Source organism: Equus asinus, chromosome 2 (assembly GCF_041296235.1).
Source record: "Equus asinus isolate D_3611 breed Donkey chromosome 2, EquAss-T2T_v2, whole genome shotgun sequence".
Lineage (NCBI taxonomy): Eukaryota > Metazoa > Chordata > Mammalia > Perissodactyla > Equidae > Equus > Equus asinus.
In genome coordinates, this window is record NC_091791.1 from 80,611,339 (window position 1) to 80,637,403 (window position 26,065).

General features: G+C 38.2%; 1 protein-coding gene across 7 annotated transcripts in view; it reads right to left on the bottom strand.

The window, feature by feature from the left end:
* RYR2 (ryanodine receptor 2) overlaps window positions 1–26,065 on the bottom strand; it is a 674,743-nt gene that overhangs the window by 222,532 nt on the left and 426,146 nt on the right. For all 7 annotated transcript variants that reach the window (XM_070492185.1, XM_044758547.2, XM_070492181.1 and 4 more), the window contains 2 exons: window positions 17,156–17,364; window positions 14,634–14,808 (listed from right to left, as the gene is read on the bottom strand). In XM_070492185.1, the coding sequence (XP_070348286.1) occupies window positions 14,634–14,808; window positions 17,156–17,364 (384 nt within the window). The remainder of the gene's footprint in view (window positions 1–14,633; window positions 14,809–17,155; window positions 17,365–26,065) is intronic.

The following is a 26,065-nucleotide window of genomic DNA, read 5'->3' on the forward strand; positions in this document are numbered from 1 at the left end:
AGCTTGTTCTTCAAGCTGTTGAAGTTCTAGTTGTCAGTGCCGGGGAGTGTCTGGTGAGTTCAACACCAGAAATCTTGCTAATTTGACTTTTGGTAAGTCACTTAAATTCTCTAAACTTTAATCCGTCCTTCTGTAACCTCTACCATAAAGGGTTATGATTTTAAAACTGAGATTCTATATGTAGTGTGCTTAACATGGACGTTCACTCAACTAAATTTAAAGTGGAAAAAAAAGGTAAAACAAACGAAATATCCATAATAAAAGAATGGTTAATTGTGATACTACACACAAGATTAAATATACGCAGTCACTAAAAATCATGTTTAAGGCTCATCAAAATAAAACTGTAGAGAGGGAGAAAACGAATATGGCAAAATAAAAATAATTGGTGATTCCCATAAAGGGTACAAAAGTGTTCATTGTGCCATTCTTGCACTAAAGGGCTGACATTTCTCAAAATATAAAGTTAGTAAAAAAGAAAAAATCAAAAGTTATGTTTAAAATGTTTTTATGCCTTGGGACAACATTTATAATATTAAGTTTAAAAACTGGCAATAGAAAATTATTTTTACATCTCAGTTCTTTAAATGGGAGAAAAATATATTAGAAGTCAAATTTCCCTCTGGGTAGTAGGGATATATATAATTTTTAACCATTTTCACTATACTCCTTTGTATTTTCCAAATGTTCAATGAGATTTTATTACTTTAATGATAAATAAATAGCTGTAATTTTTTTATTAGTTGTTATATACACTTTTAAATGGTATTCTTACTGCTTTATTATTTTGGTCCCATTAAAGGATGGTGTAGTTGTTAAGATTCAGTGCTCTCACCACCCCAGCCCAGGTTCGTTTCCCAGTCAGGTGAACCACACTACCTGTCTGTCTGTTGTCATACTGTGGTGGCTGCAAGTTGCTGTGATGCTGAAAGCTATGCCACCAGTATTTCAAATACCAGCAGGGTCACCCATGGTGGACAGGTTTCAGTGGAGCTAAGAGTAAGACTAAGACTAAGACAAAGCAGGAAGACGGGCCTGGCCACCCACTTCCAAAAATTGTCCACGAAAATCCTATGAAAATCGGTGGAGCATCGTCTGACACAGTGCTGGGAGGTGAGAGGATGGCGCAAAAAACCCTGGCAGGGTTCTGGTCTGCTGTAAACAGGATCACTAGGAGGCGGAACTGACTCAACAGCGCTAACAACAACAAAGGAATGTATTTATGAAAGTACATCCATAAGTAGAAATTGGTCTATGTTTTTTTCTCTTCCCAATTTAAATTAAGTAGAATTTACTAAAATTAAATCATATTCTGACTTCTGAAGTTACAGTTTTAATAACTGCTATGCTAATAAAACAACCAATATTTCTAAAAGCTATATTTATTAAATTAGCATATACACAGCAGGAACAACTAGATGGCAATGGCATCAGAGAAGATAGAGTGGAGAAAAACTACAGGGACTATTCAGTCACCACATGGCAAAAGGGCCAGGCCTCAGTTCTTCCATTTTGCCAGTACTTGGCAAAGTGCCCTGCAAAGAAAGGTGCTGCGACAGATGAAATGCCCACCACAGAAAGCTCCCTTATAGTATGTTCCCTGAGTGTTTATCTGATGCTTCAGCCCCGTGAACATCACCCACCATTTAGTGAGACAGGAAGCATTATGATCATTTTCCAGAGGAGGCAACCGAAATCTTTGCTTAAATCACTTGTTCTCACAGCTAAATGACCAGAAAAGAAACCCATCTGCCAGGTCCCAAGGCCCACACTTTAAATCAGAGCTGTAAACGACCAGATAGTAGAGATTCGGCAAAAGAGGCCACAGACAATATGTAGACAAATGAGCGTGGCTGTGTTCCAATAAAACTTTATTTACAAAAACAGGTGGCAAGCTGGATTTGGCCCTCAGGCCTCAGTTTGCCAACTCCTGCTCTAAGTTACTATTCAGTGTCATCTCCATATGGTATCAGGTCCCTCCATGCAGCAAATTTTAATGAACACCTACCATGTGCCAAGCACTGTTCTAGGCACTGAGGACATAGCTGTGAACAGAATCAAACAGAGTCCCTGACTTGCTGGAAGTCACCTTTGCGTAGGGAAGACAGATAATAAGTAAAAAAAATACATAGTTACCATATGTAAAATAAAATGTCAGAAAATGAGAAATGCTATCAAGACTGCCTGAATGTTTGCCATAAATTAAACAAGACGGGTTGATAGAATGACATCACTCTTAATAACTACTCTATAGCCAAACATGATCATTGAGGTCCAATGCTTTATTAGTATGAGGTAGGTTGAACACACAAATACTACAACACAAAACAGATTCCCAGGAATTCATGCATACACCCCTGCAGACATAAAATTTCAGTCCTACCTTCCTGTCCTTTGTGGTCTCGATCTTCTATTCCAGTTACCTTAACTGACACCCTGCAAGTAACAAAGCCTCACGATATCTAAGGGAAGTTTTCTTCCTGGCAGTGGATCTTAAATTAGTACACATGAGTCCAATTGGTTATTTGGGCCTGAGCCAGACCCACCCTAACTCTTTGTAAATCTGTTAAAACAGTAGCTACAACTTATGGCTCAATTGCTTCCTCCAACAAAAGACAGATGGCTTCAGCAAATTTTAACTTTCTCCGTTGATGAGCATCCCTGCTCCAGAGCAGAGGGGTGTGTGATCAGCATGCGGGTCCAGCAAAGGAACTGGCAGTCACAAGGATGTGGGGGCGAGACGCAGATGTGAAATATGCAGTGGGGGCTAAAATGAAGATAAAGCAGATCACAAGCCTACTAGCTTTTCCTAAGAACATACGGTTTCAGACTTTGAAAGTTCTGAAACACAGATGGGAATCCACATTTATGATCCAAAGCAATCAGCCAAAGGCAGATAAAAATGGCCAATATTATACTAAAATGTATATTCAAATTATTTGATCAGAAGAAAAGGAAGGATAACACATTAGAGGCCTACTACGTGCCAGATAATATATAAGCATTTTCCCACTTACTAGTAAATATTAACCCCATCTTTCCAGATAAGGAAATAACTATGATGTTAAATCATTTGTCTAGCATCCTATAGAGGTAGTTAAATGGGCTGTGAGAATTTGAATCCAGAATGCAGAGAGGGAGGGAAGAACAAAAACAAAAACATGCGCCTCAGGTTTCTGGGATCTTTGGAACTGGAAGAAGCATGAGGAGATAATCGCCAATTAGTGCTTTTATTTTAAGGAAATGAAAACAGAGAGGCTATTCGCCCAAGGTCATACAAGAAGAATTATTTTCAAAATTAGGTCTAGAACCCACGGCTTCAGACGTGAAATTTGTTGCTTCCATTCCATTTGGCTTAGCAAATGAATTAACAAATACGCTAAGTGAGGTCTTAGGGAATTTCCTACGATGCAAGAGCTTCTTTAGTGCATGGACTTTGTAATACTAACTTTGGCACAATAGGGACATTCTCATACTTTCTTCCTGGTTCTTGGTTCATCTCAGATAATTGATATCGATAGGACTTTTACTTTTGACCCCGAATACCATTTTAAAGCCATCATATTCTTTCCATTAATTTAAATCCCCCCAAAAAAGTTTCATATACACAAAGTTCTTACATCCTTTATTCTAACTGATTCCTTGATCTTTTCAGTGTAATATAGATTATCCAACATTAAATCCTCCCAGGCAGTATCTTGCTGTTTAGCTCTACAGTATTCTTAGACAACGAGCTGGTGGGGTTTTATGTTCAAATCGTTCTTTTAGTACCTCAAACTTACATTCACTATATGAACAACTCCAATTTGCAGATAAGCTAGTATATATACAAATTATCTCATTAATCACCTGCCAGGCTTACTCATTCTCAAAATGGTCTTAAGATAGTAATTTCCCCTGTTCACCAACATGTAAAATTTAACTGTCAATTAACTAGTCAGTTTAAGCTAAGCAGAGTTTGATTTTCACTGATTTCACAGTGAATTTCCCCAACTGATATGTTGGTTAGATAACCCACAGCCTACTTTGTAAAATGCAGATAACCTTCAGCAAAATGACTATTCTTTCACCATATGGCAAGGTTTTAAATGACTCTCTTACTCTCTTACATGAGTAAGAGATACTCTCTTATATGATTAGCTCGTCAAACTATTGGTAACATGAGGCTCTACCCATAAGAGTAAATTGAGAGTGGTATGAGATCAGTAGGAGATATAAGTTCAGAGCAGGTAGTGCATTAGCCTGTTGGGCTGCTGTAACAAAGCATCATGGACTAGGTGGCTTAAACAACAAAAATTTCTTCTTCTTCTCTGGAGACTGGTGGTCCAAGATCAAGGTATCAGCAGGTTCAGTTTCTCTTGAGGCCTCTTTCCTTGCCTTGTAGATGGCTGCCTTCCCCCTGTGTCCACCTGTGACCTTTCCTCTACATATGGCATCCCTTGTCTCTTCCTCTTATAAGGACATGAGTCATATTAGACTAGGGTCCCACCCACATGACCTCATTTAACCTTAATTACCTCTTTAAAAACTCAAATACAGTCATATTATGGGGTTTGGGCTTCAACATCTAAACTTAGGGAGGACACAATTCAGTTCATAACACGGGGTATGAAGACATGGTTTGTATTCAGAATGCTGTATTCAGCAGCAGACACATCTCCTCTGAAGCCATGCCTGCCGAGCCCCAATGAACCTAAAGGAACCTCTGGATTAGAAGAATCCAAACTCTACTTTATAAGGAATTTCATCTAATACTCCTACAAGGAATTTCTTCTTACTTTTTTAAAATAAGAATAGTTGAGATTTCACACCCTTCAGGAGGTGTCAAGCCCCAGCAGAAGTAAGACACGCAGTCATCTTCACAGTAGTAAGAACTGGCTCTATTGCATAGGTTCTTCTTTCAGAGTAAGGGTGGAGTACAAGGTATGCAACAGAGAAAATTCTGGGCATCGTTTTCCCTACAATGTCAACGTGTCAGGTAAATGTCATATCATCTCTATGTTTTCACCAGTGTTCCTTGGTCTTTACTGTTTTCTTTTTAGCTTTATTGTTGCTGTTTTGATTTGCTTTTCCTACATTGAAGATTGACTTACATAAATATTCAGCATAATATTTATGTTTTGTGGTAGAATCTGAAGGCTATACCATGTGACAGTTAAGAAAGAGACTGAGTGGAGCAGGTAAACAATCAAATTAACAGATAAAAAAGAAATGCCTTAAGTTAAGGTATCACTAAGTTAACTACTGACCTAATTTTAAGGGGATATGGTATTGTTTTAGTATAACTGAGGTTCAATTTGTGGGCTCAGGAATGCATACATATTTTCCTACTGACATTAGTGATAATTAGTTTTTGACCTATGGAAATCTGCCCTATGAGTGTGCTTTAAGGAATAAATTATTCTCAAAAGGCAGGGAAGAGGCTACAGGGCAAATAAAAACTATAATTTGTCATTAGCTGGTATTTGGGATTCAAATTCTGATTTTTTTTTTTTAATTGGTGAGCTGGGCTAGATCATGTATGAACCTAATGATTTCCTTCTGTTTCTCCAGAGACCTAGAGAAAAAGCTGCTGGTTGGGCTTCCTGGCTTCTGTTCTCTAGGCTGATATCCAAATTTCAGCCCTTGAGATTTTACCATTCTGATGATGCAAAAGAGAAAGGAGAAATAAACCCAACCCAAAAGCTCACCAAGGCAAAGGTCCTTTCTCCTGTGGCCTGGAGCAGGTTAAGCCATTTGATGAATGATTCTTCCCTTCCCTGAGGTGGTCTCGGACTGACCCTATGGAGGAAGGGCAGTGGGAGATGCTGTGGGAGAGAATATGCCCCCGACTCCTACCCCCTTATCAAAACTGCAGAAGGGGAGAAGAGATTTCAACTGAGATAAATCACCCTGAAAAGGGCTGTTGCATCAATGAGAATTCCTGTTGGGAAATCTTACGAAAAGAATTCCCTTGTGTAGTGTATGTTGTAACATGGAGGGGAGACCTCCCATCTGAGATAGGATTCCAGAGAAGGAGGCAGTGGGAGGCACCAAGGTAACACGAAGGATATAAGGCAACCAAATATTAGGGAGTTGATGAAGATGGAGAAATACAAAGAAAAGAAATTTAGGACTATGGGAAACAAAAAGCCATTCATTTTGCCTGGAGGGCTCTCCCATAACCACAAGGCACCTTGCTCATCCGACAAAGGTTATTACTCTTACTTGTATCCATGCCCATTTTTTCTCTGCTGTAAAATGAAAAAGTCTTCTGATTTCACTACTTTTGCTCGAGATCACACGCCCCTTTCACCCTATCAGGAACTCCACCCTAGTAACTGTGTTCTCTCAGACCTTTATCATCAATTTTTCCCTCCCTACTAGATTATTCCCAAAAGTGTCACAGATCTGCTCATGAATCTTTTATTTCTTCTTTAAGACTCTCAAGCCCATAGAAGTGGGTGGCGGATTAATTATAACCTTTCGTTCATGACACACTCTCATCATGACCTGCTTTTACTTAGTTAGCTGGTCCTTTTTTAATACTGTAATAAGCATCTGTTAACCCACCACCCAAAGGAAAAACTAGACCTTTAACAATAGCCTACATCTAACCATATTATGCTGACCTTCCCATCTCCCCACCCCCCACCTGAGGAAATCATCCCTCTAAATCCTAAACTCAGCATTCTCTTACCTTCCTTTAAACATATTTTTAAAATATATGTTTCAATTTTTGGTTGTTTATAACTTTTATAAAAAAGGTAAAATAATATATCATTCTTATATTCATTTTCTATTGCTGTTGTCACAAATTTGGTGGCTTAAAACAAATTTATTCTCTTACACTTCTGAAGGCCAGAAGTCCGAAATGGATTTTACTGGGCTACAATCAAAATATCCACAGGGCTGTGTTTCTTCTGGATGCTCTGGACTCTGGGGAGAGAATCTGTTTCCTGCCGTTTCCAGCTTCTAGAATTTTCCTACCTTCCCTGACTCCTGGCCCTTTATTCTATTTTCAGAGCTAGCATCTTCAAATCTCACTCTCAATCCCTCTCTCTCTCTGCTCCCCCAACCCAACTCTTGCCTCCCTCTTGAAAGGACCCTTGTGATTACATTGGGCTCACCCAGACAATCCAGGATAATCTTCCCATCTCAAGATCTTTATCTTAATCACACCTGCAAAATCCATTTTGCCATGTAAGGTAATCTATTCACAGGTTTTGGAGAGTAAGACATGGACATCTTTTGGGGGCAATATTTTTTGCCCAGCATAGCTATCTTTTGGCACTTTCTTCTTTCCTTTAAATATCCATATTGTCAGCTACCACTGTAGTTCCTAGTTTATTCAGCCACTCTCCTGGGAGTGTACATTTGGTGGTTGCCTGGCTTTGGCTACTGTGAGCAGTGCTCCTATGAACATTGTTGTACACGTCTCCTGCTTAGAGGTACACAAATGTCATTGAGAAACTGGAATCGAATTTCTGGGCCATGGGTATGTGAATATTCAGCTTTCAGAGATACTGTCAAATTGTTGTTTAAAGTGAGGGCACCGATTTGCACTCCTAAGAGCAATGTAAAAGAGGTCTATTGGAGAACCAAGACTTAGTACTGTCAGACCTTATTAGAATTTTGCCAATAGAAAGGATGTAAAATAGCATGCAATTATGGATTTGCATTTCCCTGATCATTAATAATAAAAAATATTTCCTCAAATGTTTATTGTCTATCTGAATTTCTTCTGAGATGACTATTCGTGCTTTTCATCTGTTTTCTTATTGATTTAAGAAGTTCTGTATATTTTCCTAACAGTAACATTTAAGACATTTAAGACCGCATTAGACATTGAAGACCTCAGTCCATTTGGGTTTGGCTATCGTAGATGGTGTGAGGAAGTGATCCAATCTCAACTTTTCCATACAGATCACCATTTTTTACAGTCCTTGCTTCCCTAGCACTCTGACATGCCACCTCATCATATTCTAAAGTGCCATACATGTGCTGGTGTTTTTCTGGCATCTCTACTTTATCCTATTAGTCAATTTGCCTATCCTTACACTAATACTACTCTATCTTAATGTTTACAGCTTCAAAATAAATCCTGATTTATTTATCCTTCAAAATACATCTAGTAGAACATATACCCCATCCTTGCCCTTCTTCAGCAGAAGTAACCTAGATATTTTAGCCTTTTACTCTTCCTTATACATTTTAGAATCATCATTTCAAGCCCCATGAAAAACTTGTTGGGACTTTGATGGGCAAAGCATGATCTGTAGAATGAATTATAGATTAATTTTGGAAGAATTAATATCTTAAGGCTGCTGTCTTCTCCATGAACATAATACGCCTCTCATTTATTTAGTAATAAATCTCTTTCTTAAAACCACTTTATTAAGATATGATGGACATAGAAAAGGCTCTACATACTTAATGTATACAACTTGATGAGTTTAGAGATAAGTATACACCCATGAAATCACTGCCACATCTATGCCATAAACGTTACCAACTATCTCCAAAAGTTTCTTCTTGCCCTCTTATTCTTTATTATTATTTTTATTTTTTTTGGTGATAAGAACCGAACATAAGATCTACCCTCTTAGAAAATGTTTAGGCATATAATACAGGCCTATAGTTAACTAAAGGCAGAAAATCTCTGACTTACTCATCCTGCATAACTGAAAGTTTGTACCATGTGACTAATACCTCCCTATTTCTCCCTCTCCCTAGGCCCTAGTAGCCAACATTCCAATCTCTGCTTCTATGGGTTTGACTATTTTAGAGCCACTATATAAGTGATATAATGTAGTATTTGTCCTTCTGTGTCTGCCTTATTTCACCTAGCATGATGTCCAAGCTCATACTTGTCGCATATGGCAGAATTTGCTTTTCTGAAGGCTGAGTAATATTCCATTGAATGTATGTTTCACATTTTCTTTACATCATTCATCTGTTCCCATACACTTAGGTTGTTTCCATATCTTGGCTATTGTAAATAATGCCTCAATGAACATGAAAATGCAGAGATCTCTTTGAGATCCTAATTTCAATTCCTTTGGATATATACTCAGAAGTGGAATTGCTAGATCATATGGTAGTTCTTTTTTTAACTTTGGGGGGAACCCTCATACTGTTTTTCATAGTGGCTATATCAATTTATGTTGTCACTGATAGTGTACAAGGGTCTCTTTTTCTCCACACCCTAGTCAACATTTGTCATCTTTAATTTTTTTGATCATAGCCACCCTAACAGGTATGAGGTGATATCTCATTGTGGTTTTGATTTGCATTTCCCTGGTGATAAGTGGTGTTAAGCACCTTTTCATATAATTATTGACCATTTGTATGCCTTCTTTAGAGAAATGTCTATTCAATTCTTTTGACTATTTTTTAAATGGATTATTTGGGGTTTTTTGCTATTGAGCTGCAGGAGTTCCTTATATATTTTGAATTTTATCCTTATTAGATATATGGTTTGCAAATATTTTCTTCCATTCTGTAGGTTACCTTTTTGTTGTGTTGATTATCTCCTTTGCTGTGCAGAAGCTTTTTAATTTGATGTAGTCCCACTTGTCCATTTTTGCTTTTGCTGACTATGTTTTTGCTGTCATGTCCAAAAAAATCATTGCCAAGGCTAACGTCAAGAAGCTTTTCTCATTTTCTTCTTAAAGCTTTATGGTTTCAGGTCTTACAGTTAAGTCTTTAATCCATTTTGAGTTGATTTTTGTGTATGGCATAAAATCATTTTGTGTTTGATCATTAAAACATTTTGTTTATGGTCCAAATTTGGATAAGTGTGTTTCATTCTTTGCGTGTGAATATCCAGTTTTCCCAGCACCAGTTATTGAAGAGACTATCCTTTCCCTATTATATATTCTTAGTATCTTTGTCAAAGATCAGTTGACAATATTTGATAAATCTCTTAATAAAGTTAATAATCTCTCAGTAAAGTTTAATGATTTTCTCTGTAAAGGTATTGTATACCTTCTGTTAGAGTGATAACTAATTACTGAAAGTACCTGATGTTTCTGTATACGATATCTTCTCTTTAGTTCAGTTTTGTAGGTTTACTGCTAGTATAGAAATGCTACCTTCATAACTACTGCAATTATTCCTAAATTCCTGTAGATTCTTTAGGGTTTTCTCTGCAAATAATTATATTATCTGCAAATAATAATAGATTTGTTTCCTTTATTTCAATTCTTATCATTTCCAATTTCTTTTTCTTGTCATATTACAACTTTGAATAATAATTTAGGACAACAGAATTTTTAGTACAAGAATGGTTGCTAAAGTACTAAAAGATTTTATAAATGCTCTATATTTAAATTCTTCTTACATCTGGCCTGTCTTTATATCTGTGCCATGGTTGATTTGGAGTGTTTTACCATCTTCATAATTTCTTTTTATTGCTATAGAAACAGTCAACTCAGACATATATACATTAGCTATTAAAGCAGTTAAAAGAACCATGTGGTAACGTGGGTGGAAAAAATATATATATAAAACCTTAGTCCCAAACTTGACATAGAATAACCTCTGGCTTTGGTAAGATGGACTAGACTATGGGCAAGTCAGGAGAGATCTTTTCAGGTTCTTGTTAAAGGGCAGGTATCACAGATTGATTGGCTATCAGACCTCTGCAGGTAAAAGTTAGAATGTCAACTATGTAATAGGCAACATGGCTTGTGATAAAAATGATTCCTAACTAATTAACTGCATATGGACTGGGAGAATTATATATACATCTAAAAAGATTCCTAATGAAGAAGAATGCCTGAGGCTGCCCTGCTGGCAAGCCCAAGTTCCTGTTCTCTAGTCCCAGGAGTGGACTGGCACCAAGGATAGCCTTTGACAGTCTTGAGTTTGAAGGTTCAGTTGAACCTAAAAAGCCCCCTTGGTCAGAGTATTTGTTTTCTGTTGCTGTGGAACAAATAATGAAAACCCTAGCAGTTTAAAATAATACCTATTTATTGTCTTACAGTTCTACAGGTCAGAAGTCTGGGTACGGCATGACTGGGTTCTCTGCTGACAGTGTCATGAGGATGAAATCAAGATATTGCCAGCTATCAACCAGGGGCAGTTCTCAGGTCCTAGAAATGGCCTGCAGATCCCTGACACGTGGCTCTCTCCACACCACAGCAGTTTTCTCCTTCAAGCCCAGTAGAAGAGTTTGTCTCACACTTTGGATCTCTCTGACTTCAGGATGGGCCCAATCCCTTTTAAAGCCTCAACTGATTAAGTCAGGCCCATGTGGATAATATCCATTTGATTAACTCAGAGTCACCTGGTTAGTAACCTAATCATGAGGTGTAACCTAATCATGAACCACCATATTTCCAGGTTCTACCCACACTCTAGAGGAGAGGGTTATACGAGGCATGTACAACAGGGCATGGGACTCCTAGAGGCCATCTTAGAATTGTGCCTACAAGAGTGGGCATTACAACCTCATTTCCTGGGCTCTCCCCAATCCTGATTCTGAATGTTTATCAGTCTAATGGTGAGAAGAAATAAGGAAGAATTCACAGAAAAGCTTACCAGGGACTGCTTTTGTGCTTGCCCAGCATAATTCCTTTGTTTACATTACAACCAGAGGGATCTTATAAAGATGAAGATTCAATTAATCTGTTTGTTTTACCTAGAGATACCCTGAGGAGATAAAAAGCCAAATAGAAGGGAGAACCCTAAAAGAGGATCTGCCACATAGACAAAATAACTTTTAAATTCTGAACACTCCACATCTGTACTATGGATCAATAATGCTCTTGATCTTGACCATGTAAGTCCTGGTTCTTCGGTGAGAGTTGCGTGGATAAAGGAGTCATCCTCTTCTACCAGAGGACAGTGTATCTCAGCAATTTATTCTTTGTCCAGTTAACATCCAGGCTTAAAGGTCAGGCCTGTGGTCAACGGGCATACTGCAGTCCCTATTTGGGGAAGAGATCTGTAGCTTTTTAGAAAAGTGATGCCTGCATCTCTATGGAATAACCCTGTCCTCACCTGGAAGCAACCGGATGGCCATATTGCCAATGGATTTAACTGGATGACCTCATCAGTCTTTCAAAGACTTTTATGATTTTCTTTTTCGATATTATTTGGAAACAACTTATATCGGTCAAGATATTGTTTCATTTGTGTAAACTGTACAAAAGGCAAAGACATCAAAATATGCCTAGCCATGTTGTCTACCAAGTTAACCAAATAGGGAACTACGTTGTGTGTGTATGTGTCATATATATGTATATCTTTCATATATAGAAATTTTTCCATCCAACTTACCACACAGTTCTTTTGATTGCTTTAATAGCCAGTATACGTATGAGTGAGCTGACTATCAGTCTGTAGTAATATGGCTGTCTCTGTAGCAATACGAAGGAATTATGAAGATGGTAAAAAATACCAAATCAAACGTGGTACAGACATAAAGACAAGTTAGGTGTAAGAATAATTTGAAAATAGAACAATTATGAAACCTTTTTAGTACTTTAGCAACCACAGTATATTCCAGTGCCAAAGGAATATTGGTTCCCAAATAATGGTTTTTCAAACTTGCTCCTTTGAGCCCCAGATATCTCAAGGGCTCTCTCTCCATTGTGATGGGTAAGTTAAGGAGCTCATCCCCGGCCTCCCATTACAATTATACGCAGAGCAGTTCCATTGAGTTTCCTGTTTTTTAGGAAGCTACATAAAGTTAACTTGGAGCAAAAGGGAAAATTTCATTCCCAAAAAGCACTTAAAAGTCACAGATACGATTACACTCTGAAGCCTTTCTATGTCAGCCTAATTATGACTGACCCCTACAAAGCTCATAGTTAACAATCACGGCTACATAAAGCTTATACCCTGCCTTAGAGACGAAAAGGATACTTTCCCAACACCTCCAACAAAAACCCACTATGGACCACAAAATTTTCGGACAATTCATCAGACTACAGTATTATCTCTACAAGAGAGACATCACTATAAGCATAAAGTCATTTTCTAACTTTAAAAATTAGGTGAACTATAAAGTCTAAAAACAAAGATGTTTCTATGACTGTGCCACTCAGACTCACCTCGGAACCTCTCACCGCAGTGGCGACTGCTCTGCGCGGCAGCACTATATCATTAGCATTGTTATGTGCTTAAACAGCACGAGGACATTCCAAACTGTTTATCATCTAACATCATTTTGTGAGTCATGTGGTATAAATTGAACAAACATAACTCATATATTTCAAGATTTTTAACTTCCAAAGAAGGAAAGCATAGTATGCAAGCACTTTTAAAGAACAACCAATGAAAAAAATAAATCTCAGGTCGTATCCATAGTATTGGCCAGCAGAGACAGATAACACAGAAAAAGTCCCTCTCCCACCTTCCCCCTGATAAGTTGAGGCTTCTAAAGACAATATCAGAGAAAGAAAGAGAGGTGATGGAGGGTTAGACTGCCAGTTTCACCACCCAGAGATACAGGTGTGCAAAATAGATATTAAGTTATTAAAATGCAAAATTCCTACTATTTCTGCAAATCTGTATTTGGGAAATGATGGTAACACATTCAAAAGCTTGTTGAATGAATGAATATAGAACTTAATGTAAATAATGAGCTGACTAACTGTTTGAAGATCGGTGACAAGTTTATAGAATATTAAAAGTATTGACTGAGGTGTATCTTAAAATCCAAGACTATATATTTTCAAATAGTAGGATGTATTCAAAAGCCTTTCTGAAAAAAATGTGTTAGCTCATTTTGAAATCAGATATTTCTATAATATTTTATTAAACACTGTCTTGTTTACATGCTCTAGAGAAACACTATCCAACAGAACTTTCTGTGCTGATGTGAACATTCTATCCTGTGCTGTCCAACAGGGGCACCGCCAGCCATAGATGGGTATGGAGCACTTGAAATGTACCAAATGTCACTAAGAAACAGAATTTTTAACTTCATTTAATTTAAACTACAGTAAATTCAAATAAACTCATGTGACCTGTGGCCACCTTACTGGGAGTACAGCTCTGAGGAATAAATGCCTTCTTATTTGCTTCAAAAAGGGCTTTCTTCTTTCTTTTACAACCCTGCTCAAGGTCATCTCAAAGCCCCACAGGCAGAGGTATTTGCTCGTTGCATGTGCTTCCATAGAACTTTCTGAATTTCTTTATTTTAGAATTATTCACTGAACAGAAATTATGCAAGTGTTGACTTCCCTGGTATATGTAATCTAGTAAAGATAGGACAATGTTTCATGCATCTTTGTCGTCTTAGCATCCAGCAGAGGGCCTGATACATGGTAGGTTCTTATTACATTTCTATGAAACAAATGAACAGAAAGAAGCTATAAGCAGCTGATGAAACAAGGAAGTTCTAAATGAAAATTTAACATTTGTGGAAAACTATCCTTCTGCCTGCCATTTATTCTCTTATTCACACTGATAAAAACCATTCCTTGCCTTATCAAAATCCTAGTTAAGTAGTATAGATAGAGTTTCTGCTAAAGTAATTTCAAGGGTGTCTGATCAAATAAGCCATATGGCACTCTTGCGATTTACAGCTGCCACTCACCGGCTCCCTTTCAGACAAAGATGGCTGGTTATGAAGCAGCGGAGCAAATAGCGTCATCGTGCCGCAAATCTGAAAACAACACAAAATGCAGTACACTTACCATCACCAACATCGAAGTCCTTGAAAGCAAGCTCTGAACCCGAATCATCAAGAAGAATTTCGCCATTCAGTGTGAACATCATGGTATGTTCCGTCATGTCAACCATACACCCCACAACATCACCTGCTTGCCAAGAGCGCCCATAGTGCTCATTGCCCTGGTGCCACCGTTGAGCCTAGGAACAGAAGAATCGTTTGTCACAGAGAAAGCCAAGACAACAGCACCCACCCTCCACTACTGGCATGGCTCACAGCAGCCCCTTCCATTAACGCAGCAGGAGGAAGAACTCCGGCCAGCACATCAGTCTACTGCAATACCCTAAGCAAGACGGAGGTGTCTGGGAATTCTCAATCCCTAATATTAACACTGTATGCTACTGAATCTTGAGAAAAACCCAAATGCTATGTAATGATTTGGAATCTGTTATTTTAAAAATCTAAGCCCACATACTTTCTATTAAAAGAAAAACTATATGTCTTTAGAAATTTATTTTTCTCACTATAATGAATGCTTCCCAGGATATGGCTTGTTTTCCTCTCCTCCTCAAAATATAAAGAATTTGGAGCAGAGAATCAAGCTGGGAATTTATCTTTGAAAATGACATTCTAATTTTCATTTATTTCAAAATATAATTCCATACCTTGGAACCAATGGCACTGATACCTTAACAAAGTAGAAACCTAGAAACACTTCACTATATCCTAAAACCTAAAAAGCTTCAAATCAAACTTAAAAATATTCTTAAGATATTTGCTGAAATAATAAGCCAAAAATTAAATATAGATGCCAAAACTGTTTTATATACATAGGTGAAATCTCATATTATAAATACATTTCAAACATAGTTTTTGTATATGTGATTTCAAATCCATAAGTATATTCCACTTATTTATAGGTACAAAATTAATTACATTAATTATTGTGTCAGATAAATCTTTTAACTTTCTCTTCATTGTGGACAAATATAACAGAATATAGTCAGAATGCAAAACAATTGATATGAAATAATATGACTTTTCTCAAGTATAAAACATTGTACTTTTTAAAAAATTATTTAACTACATTAGGTATGAAAAAGCGTTAAATTTTTTCATCTGAAGTAAAAAACAGGATTCAGGAAATAGGATATTTCAAAATAAAGTACATCAGTTGTCCTAGTAGACACAATACTAATTTCTAGCCTAGAAACGCTTTCCCATACATGCATACTTGAGTACCCAAATGTCAAATCTGCTCATGATTGCTTAATTATTCTAATTTTCTTTTTTTTTAATTAAAAACTAACTTTTCCCAGGGCTGGCCTGGTGGCATAGTGGTTAAGTTTGTGAGCTCCACTTCAGCAGCCCAGGTTTTGTAGGTTTAGATCCCGGGTGCGGACCTGTGCACCACTCCTCAAGCCACACTGTGGTGGCATCCCACGTAGAAAATAGAGGAAGATTGGTGCAGATGTTAGCTCAGAGCCAATCTTCCTTACCAAAACAAAAACAGAAACCTTTTCCCCTTATATGAAAAGGAATACAAATTCACTGAAGAAAATCAGAGAATAAAAGTAAGATAAAAGAATAAAATATCTGGGGCGGGCCCCGTGGCCGAGTGGTTAAGTTCGCGCGCTCCGCTGCAGGCGGCCCAGTGTTTCGTTGGTTCGAATCCTGGGCGCGGACATGGCACTGCTCATCAGACCACGCTGAGGCAGCGTCCCACATACCACAACTAGAAGGACCCACAACGAAGAATATACAACTATGTACCGGGGTGGCTTTGGGGAGAAAAAGGAAAAAAATAAAATCTTAAAAAAAAAAAAAGAATAAAATATCTATAATTTTATCAGCTCCAAATAACTATTATTGTTCTATTGTGGCTATTGCATATACATGTATTTTTTTATTTTTAATTTTCAAACATTTTATACAGATAAAATAATCTTTAAAGATTTATATTGCGCATAAATAAATAATAAAATAAGCACCTGACCAGCTTCCACCCAGCTTAAGAAATAAAAATTATTAATGATGTTGAAAATGAAAACTTTTTTGTGATTATAAACAACAATGCCTTAAGCATTCTTGTGGCTATTAATTATCACTTTTTGTATACCTGTCAATAATTATTGTATACCTGTCATTAATTATTGCTTGAGGATAAATTCCTTCTACAAAATTGTGGTGTCCAACTGTACGCATTTTTAATTAGTGTTATGTATTTTTAACACTTTCGATAGACAAGGATGATGTATTTTTTTGATAACGATGGAGAAGCAATGTTTTATATCTCGAATCTCACTGTATTCAAGGGGTGGGAGAAAATATTTTGAAACTACAAGGATGAAAGTTTTCCTAAGAAACTATTTTCCCAAGTCTGTGCTCTAGAAAGTACCAATATTACTGTACTACCAAAAGGAAGACCTGGGAGATCCAGCCATGGCTGTGTGGGAGCAGACAGCATGTAGATGCCCGTTACACAGCAGCCTACAAAACCAGAAGCCTACAGACTTCAGTGTCTGGTACACAGCAAAGTCCACTCACCTTGAAGCCATCAAAAGCAAAGGCACGCTCATCTGAGCCAAGCTCCTGATCGGGCTGACAGCCTGGCCTGCTCCAGCCAACTCTCATGTCTCCAGCAGTGACAGCCTCGAACTCGAAATACCACCTTCCTGCCTTCACAGCATAGGTTTTCTCAGCGCGGAAGATGCGGAACCTTTCTCCTGTGCCGCTACACACTTCAGCTCTGGCAGCTGTGGATTTAAAGAGACTCTGGTGACCATTGGAGGGGAAATTGAAAGAAGAGGGAAGAGAGCACATCATTTTAATAATTAAACCTACAGTGATAATGATAATGAAACATTCTATTCTTATCTTGGATCGCACTTCACAAACTGTTTTCATATATGTGATCAGCCACTGTCAGATGAAACCAGCACGGTGAAGTGGAAAGCACAAGGGCTTTCAGGCGAGAGGCTGGTTGTAACCCTCAGTAACTCTTAAGGGTAGAGGATGCTTCCTCCACTAGCCCCTTTTCAGGAGGAACTCTCTTTCTATAGAAAAAACCTACCAGCCAGTGGAAGTGGAAGTGAGATGAACTTGAGGGCATGATTGGAAAAAACACAATAGAAGAGAGTTAAACTGCTCTGTATAAGAAATGAATAGACATTTATGGGTGAGAGAGAAGGAAGAAGCAGCCAGGAAGAAGGGGGGTGAGAGAGAGAGAGAGCTCGCCAGGGAGAGCGACAGAGAGCAAGAGCTCAACAAGAGAAAGCTATAAATAGCAGAGAACAGCAACCATTGACAAATTTCCCAGACCAGATGGCCAAGGGCAAAACTCTTCCACTATCCCACATCTTCATTGTTAACATGCCACACACACAAATGTTGCGTTTAAGAGGTCTGGGGAAAAAATAAAAGGATAAGTCTAACATCAGGATCAGTGTGGTGCAAAGAGAAAAAATAATCTGTAAGAAATGAGATGCACACGAGATTGTGAGTGCCAGGAATTCAAAACCTCAGACAAGGGAACCTGGAGTGGAGGACCATGAGAATGTAGGCCCCTAAGAAACCACAGGCCACAAGGACAGGGTCAACTGAATTGACATCTTAAAGGATATGGTCAGTTCAGCTAAGATCTAAGTTAGCTACAGAGGAGGAAATTTAAGTGACTTGACCACAGTCACAGAACTAACAAATGGCAGAATTTGGGATCTGCCTAATTCTACAGCCTGTGTTCTTTCCTCTCTGCCTCTAGTAGCCGGCACAGAGTTAGCAGGTACTGGTTAAATACTTAGTTCTCATCTGTTCTCCTTTTAAGAGTTGGGAAAGATCTTGTAAACAATAAAAGTTTAATAACAGTTTAACCACGGATTTGATAGGACCAAATAAGAACTATAAAAATAATCTAGATAAGCTCTAACGGTGCCAATAAACACACAGCTGGGTCATCTATATCAATTTAAGATTAGATTGAAGTAAGAAAAATAGACTAAGACGTTTCTGGTGATCACAGGGCATACAGCTGAACCGCATCTGCTGATGAATCTGTCAAAAGCTGGGGTAAGTTTCTGGATAAGCAACACTCTGTTTTTCCACCTTTTCCTCACATCCGCACACACGTGCACACCTAACAGTCTAGTCTGCTCGGAGCAACTCTCACGTTTCTAGCAGTGACAGCTGCAAATTCAAAATGCCACTTCCGTGTGTGCTCACGTGTGCACACACACATGCACACTCACATCATCAATACATTCAAACATCTTACTGCAAAATAAATGCATAATACGGTTTAAAATAAGACTTTTATTATACTGTGTGGAGCACAGAGCATGGACAGAATTTCCTGAGAGAAGTTTGCTTTTGATACATCCAAGCTAGGGGTGAAAAGGGGCCTGAACGAGAGAGGAAAACATCTCTAGGGAGAAGGGTGAAAAAGCCTCATGTCTTTAGTTAGGACTGAATGATTTTTGAAAGACAGGATAATAAAATACTTTTTGAGAAGAAAAATCAGATTTTATGACACAGGCATTACCGCTATTAAGAAAATAGTTCTAAATGCTGCAATACTGAAAAAATAAGAAAAGTCAAATTTTCAGAGTTAGCATTTCCTCAAGAAACAGCATAAGTGATCCATTCCTTGCTTAAATCATGGTTGTAATCTTCCCCAAACTAATCTAAAAGATACAGAATAGGAGCTACAACTACACAAATATTTGGAGATTACTTTCCAGGAAAGGAAAAAGCTCTCATGTAGTTATCCTTATTTTTATTTACATCAACCTTTACAAATAAAATCCTGCATTATATTCTAGTCTGCACTAATACATTCAACTCCCAATTTTCTAAGTATTGAACAGGTTTTCAGAATACTAAACTACTGAAAACCTCACAGGTTCATTTTCCCTTTTTATGTTTCCAGGACATCAGACACCACTTATATGCACAGTGCACTCAGGGATTGCAAACAAATTTTAATATTAGCTTAAATCAAATATGCTGGGAGGCAAATTTGGTACAAAAATATAACAGATAATTTCCTTAAAAGTCCGTTACAAATTTCTCTTGGCATTAAGATTTACCACTAATCCTCTCCAATCATATAGGTGATAAAAACAGGGAGGGACTATATAAAATATGTGTGGCAATAAAAGGTAATGATGCAGGGGCCGGCCTAGTAGCGCAGCGGTTAAGTGCGCTGGACCCACTTTGGCGGCCTGGGGTTCGCTGGTTCAGAACCCAGGTGCAGACCTACGCACCACTGGTCAAGCCACACTGTGGCAGGAATCCCACATATAAAGTAGAGGAAGATGGACACAGATATTAGCTCAGGGCCACTCTTCCTCAGCAAAAAAGAGGAGGACTGGTGGCAGATGTTAGCTCAGGGCTAATCTTCCCAAGAAAAGAAAAGAAAAGAAAGGGAAGAAGGGGAAGGAAGCAGGGAGGGAGGGAAGGAAGGATAGGCGGGAGGGAGGGAGGGAAGGAAGGGAAAAGAAAGGTAATGATGCAGAATGTCTTAGTCCTGTTTTTTTTTTCCTGACCTTAAGTTGCTGCATTATTCTTAGACTTATTGATAAGACTCCATCTGAACTTGAAATGAACATTCTATTCACAGTCACCATCGTGCAAGGGATTTGTAATCTCTGTGGATCTTCCTCCAAATGTCTGTGCAGTTCACAGCTCACCTTCTTTATATCTTATATTAGTTTTGGGAGTTTGCAGCCATGGTTTAAAGAAGCAACAGTTCAGTATTCTGTTCCTTGATAAAATACCAACAGTAAATGAAAATCTGGATCCATAAAGTTTAAAAAAAGACGCAGGCAGTCTGTAACCAATTTCTGTTGAATACCCGGTGGCATCTGGCAGCTGAACACTAAGTAGGCACTCTATAAATACTGGCTGGACTGAATCCAGGAACAAAGACTCCCGAGTCCAGGAGCAGGAGGCCAGGCAGACAGCTTATGGGCAGCACCACTGTCAACAGCACAGAGCTCTCCCCAAACACGCAATTGTTATGCTTTCTTGATTTTAAACACTCGGCATTCATATATATTTGGTAGGCAATTCTAGCTCATGTACTATGCTATATAAGTGATTTGTACATTGTTATAATGGCTATATTAATAATTGATGTTAAAAAGTGAACAGAAGACATACTCCTAAGAAACTTTATCAAGGCTGCTGGTATTCAAAGAACAAATTCAGGAATTATGACTTTAACAAACAACCTCAACATTAAGGGCAATGTCTGATAAAATACTGTGTTCCCAGTACCTCGTAGATCCTAGCACAGAGAGGGCACACACCAGTGACCACTCAGATAGGGCCTAAAATATCTATACACGCTTGCGCTCCAAACCGTGCATCGAAAAGACGCTTACCACTAGAGGGCGGTCAAGATCTAATTATGTATCAAAGCTATGTTCTATAGAAGCAGCTATAAAGGAAGATAAGCTAGTCTCTAAAATTTTACACATATCTAGAATCTTTAGTTATGTAACAACTTTTAAAAATTATTGCCATTAACCAGTTATCCTTTTAATCTCCTGGTATTATTTCTAATTAAGCAATTCAAACTTTGATCAAACCTTATAATGAATAAATTACTTGTTCAAATGTTTTAAATATTATTTAGAACAATACTCCAAAGATAGTACAATTCAAATACTGAGTTCGTATTCAATCTGGAATATGTAAGCATTCCGCTAATAGAAAATAAATTGTAACCCTCATTAATTACAATGGGTTAGATTCAATTTTATCAAATTTTATGCCCTTACCTTTTTTTTAATGTCAGCAAGAGCAGTATGGACTATTATAAATTAACGTTTTTAATCTTATCTTAGTGATCACCAGATGTACTTTCCTTTATTCCATAAAATCTCTCACAATTATCTTTTAATTTCCGTTTTCATCATCCTTGTTTTGAAAAATCACAATTTTTTCCAGAGCCTCCCAATCGGTCTTTCCATCTCCAGGCACTCTCACCTCCAATCTGTTCCTTCCGAATGTCGCTACAGCTATATCACTGCTGTAAATTGTGGTCACACAGAGAGCTCTGGATTTAAAAATTCCTGGTGCTGGAACTCTTGGCACAAATTAATCCACATTTCTTAGGTGGGTTTGCAAGATATTCTATAGTTTGTCCTAATTCTTCTATTTTCATCCATTACTGTTCTCTCCCCACTTGTAGCCTGTAATTTAGCCTAACTAGACTATCAATCTTCCCTCAGCTCTTTCTATACTTAACTATATCAGATACACCTTCCTTTTGGCAGGAATGTCTTTTCTCACACTAATTTCTCCTTGCTGACATTTTGATCCCTTCGACGTCTACCTCAGATGCCTTTTTCTCCCCTTAGTGATTCCTCCAATTGGAAAAGTAATCTTCCAATTTATGGAAAATTGATTTTCCATAAAAATCAATTGAATCCCCACCAGAGGTAGGCAGGCTGTTGCATTTTAGGATACACTGGTGAACAAGAACAGGATCTTAGCCTCCCTTGTGGAATATACTGCACTAGCCTCACTGTTTACCGCTCACATAACTTCAGTAAGATCCAACCTTGTCAACCAACTATCAATGGTTCTATTGCTAAATTCTTAAAATTCAGAAACCATGACATCCTCTGATCACCACTTTTCCCTCCCAATTTTCTCATTTCCTTATACAAACACAGTCACTCTTCAAACACACTAACTTCCTCCCTGGCTTCCCTTCCTTATATACACAGCTTTTCATCCCTTCTTGCCTATTACTCTTCTCCTTACTTGCTCTGTTAACCTCAATCTTCGTCTAATTTCACCATCTTCATTCTCAACAACTACACTTGCTGTGCTGAGCTTGCTGGAAAACACACGCACACAACAGACTGACACCACAACTAGCTCAGTCTCCAACCCCAATAGGACCATTAATGTTTCTCTGCAATCTTTTCATCTGTTTGCAGCCCACTCTCTGTTCCATCCCACAAAACAGCTATTTCTAATCTTTATTGCTGAGTGACATCAGCAGGAATGGCAGAGTAAGGACGTCCGAAACTCCTCCTCTCCATCAAAGCAATGAGAACACTGAAAAAATTGTCAAAGTCAACTTTTTCAAGCTCTGTAAATTAACCAAATGCTGGCAATAATATGGAGAGTGTTTATTTAATAAAAACAGCTGAATGTCTGTAAAGACGGCAAGCTCATTGCTGTTTTAACTCGCCTTAGTCCCATCCCCTTCTCCCTAGCTACATGGTACACTAAAAGCCAACAGCCCTCAATTATAGCGAAAATCAGCAACCCAGAAGCCTCCGGGAGTGGAAAGAACAGAGCTGGAGCTCCCCCAAAGCCCAATTCAGATAACTGTCATTATTTTACCTTTCTGGTAGTTCCTTGGAAAATCCCATTTGCAAGGCTTATCTTTACTTGACCTGACTTAAAGCTTGCCTAATGCAAACAATCTTTGCCTTAGGGGTGTGGCAGATCAGAACTGGCCACCCGAAAATGTGTCTCTTTGGCTTGATTATTTTTAAGAACGAAAGACTCTGACAGCAACTTTGACCTTCCTCCAAGTGCCTAAAAGAATTTAAGATAGAAGGCCTATTCCAGGAAGGAGCTAATACCAGAAGATAACTATAATAAAATGTAAAACAGGTGTGATAGACCAGAAGGCATCAGCAAGCCCATTTTTATCAAAGTTCTGTCTCTCAGGTCACATTGTCTATAGGGGGCCCAGCAAACACTTGTTTAACAAACACTAGCATTTCCATCTCCATGTAAATTGCCCTCCTCCCCTCTGGAATCCCAAACCACTATTCCCAACATTCTTCTTTGTCTTTAGCTGAAAGTGGTATTTAAGGTGGCAGCTTCAGCCATTCTGGTGAGTTACTCAGTTTTTCTGGGTTTCTCCCATGTATATGTGTTATTAAACTTTGCTGGGTTTTCTCCCATTATTCTGTCTCATGTCAATTTAATTGTTAGACCAGCCAGAAGGACCTCGAGGGTAGAGGAATTGTCTTCCTCCTCTATGGGGCATTTGTTAAAAATAATCAGAGGAAATTTTTTTAACATTGCAGCTGCTTGAGGTAGCAATAACAGTTCAGGCAAACAACAAGCTGACCAAAAGATTTAAAAAGAAAAGCTGGGAATGAGATGTCCATAGCACACTGTGAAAAGTTCCAGTGTAATTGTGACAATCTAGAAAGCCATGCTTATGCCCAGGGCTGTGCATGTGTTCTAGAAACACCTAAGAAGGCTCTAAGGTCTCACCCCTGCACAAGAGGCTCTGCACAGCAGTAAAGGAAGGCTAAGGTGAAGACTCCTGGCTGTGTGTCAAAGGCAAGTCCCAACATGTATACACAGTCCCTCCCTTGACAAAGACCAGGGATTTACAAGTCCCAGACATTTAAGGAAGTCTCTGTCCATTGCTAGCTGACCACTAAGTGGCTAAAACAGACACTTCAGTGGCCTCACTTGACAGACAAAAAAAACTCTAAAAAAACTAGCTAAACAAAAAGTCACTAGATAAACAACAATTACAACAAGTGCAATAACAAACCCTGGGTGAGGGAAGAATCCAGAGTTGCCATTTTATAGTATTTTAAATGTCCAGTTTTCAACAAAAATAGTGAAACATGCAAAGAGACAAGAAATTATGTCTCAATGGGGGGAAAAAGCAGTCAATAGAAATTCTTCCTGATATTGGATGTACACAAAAATTTCAAATTAGCTATTTTAAATACATTCAAAGAACTAAAAGGAACTAGGCGTAAAGAACTAAGGGAAAGTATGAGAATGATGCCTCATCAAATAGAGAATATCAGGAAAGAGATTGAAATTATTAAAAAAAGAACCAAACAGAAATTCTGGAGTTGAAAAGTAAAATAACTGAAATTAAAAATTCACTAGAGGGGCTCAACAGCAGGTTTGAGCTGGCAGAAGAAGGAATCAATGAATTTTAAGATAGATGTATTGAGATTATCAAGCATGAAAAACAAAGAACAAAGGGAATGAAGAAAAATAAACAGAACCTCAGAGGCCCGTGGGATACAATCAAGTGTGCAAACATACACATAAATGGATGTCTCTGAAGGAGAGGAGAGAAAACGGCAGACAGAATATTTAAAGAAATAATGACCACTTTCCAAATTTGATGAAAAGCATTAATGTACATATCCAAGAAGCTCAACAAAATCCAAGTAGGACAAACTCAAAGAAATTCACGAGACACATCATAATCAAACCATTCAAAGAGAAAGACAGAATCTTGCAAGAACCAGGACAGAAGCAACACATCACATATGGGGATTCTGAATAAGAGTAACAGCCAACGTCTCAGCAGAAAACATTGAGGGCAGAAGGCAGTGGGATGACAGGTACAAAGTGCTGAAGGAAAAAAGGTCAATCTACAATTCTACATTCAGCAAATCTTTATTGCTCTCTCCAAGGCTTCTAACACAGTCTAGCCCTCTCCCAGTCTTCCTCCTTAGCAAAAGGCTCATTTTAAATATCAACAGAAAGTAGTAACTGCAGAACAAGAATTCCCTCAGTTTCCTCCTGATTCTCCATGAAGAGAGGTTTCTACATTCTCTTCAATCCTTATTTCTTTCCCACCAAACTTAGGGGAGCAGGTGTTCTTCTTATATAAGGCTAATCCCTTTACCCACACTCTCAATTCCTTCCCCCCATCACCTCCTCAGAGACCACACTTCATCAAGCTCCTCTCCTTTATTTTCAACCTCTCTCTTTCTACCGGTTCTTTCCCTTAGCATAGAAAAATGTCCAAATTTCTCCCACTATTAAAGAAATCTACTTCATAATCAAATACCTTTCTTAAAGTATAAAACTCTAGGCCCAGATGGTTTTAATGATAAATTCTACGAAACACTGGAGGAAGAAATAAAACTAATACAAATTCAGAAAATAGAGGAGGAGGGAACATTTCCTAATTTATAGTATGAGGCCAGTATTGGCTTGACATCAAAATATGATAAAGATTGCAAGAAAAGAAAATCGTATCACAGTATTCCTTATAAACATAGATGCAAAATAAAGACCAAAAACCATTTTCTTTTAAAATTGGGAATAAGGTAGGATAACCTCTCTAACCACTTCTATTCAACACTGTAATTCTTTTTTTTTCTTTTTCGAGGAAGATTAGCCCTGAGCTAAGATCCACCACCAATTCTGCCCTTTTTTGCTGAGAAAGATTGGCCCTGAGCTGACATTCATGCCCATCTTCCTCTACTTTATATGTGGGATGCCTGCTACATCATGGCTTGACAAGCGGTGCGTAGGTCCACGCCCGGGATCTGAACTGCCAGACCCCAGGCTGCCAGAGCAGTGCATGCAAACTTAACCGCTACACCACCAGGCTGGCCCCCAACATTGTAATTCTTTATTATTAAAAAAAAACTGATAGATAAATTTAGTCAGATCACAGGATATAAGGTCAATATATAAATATAAATT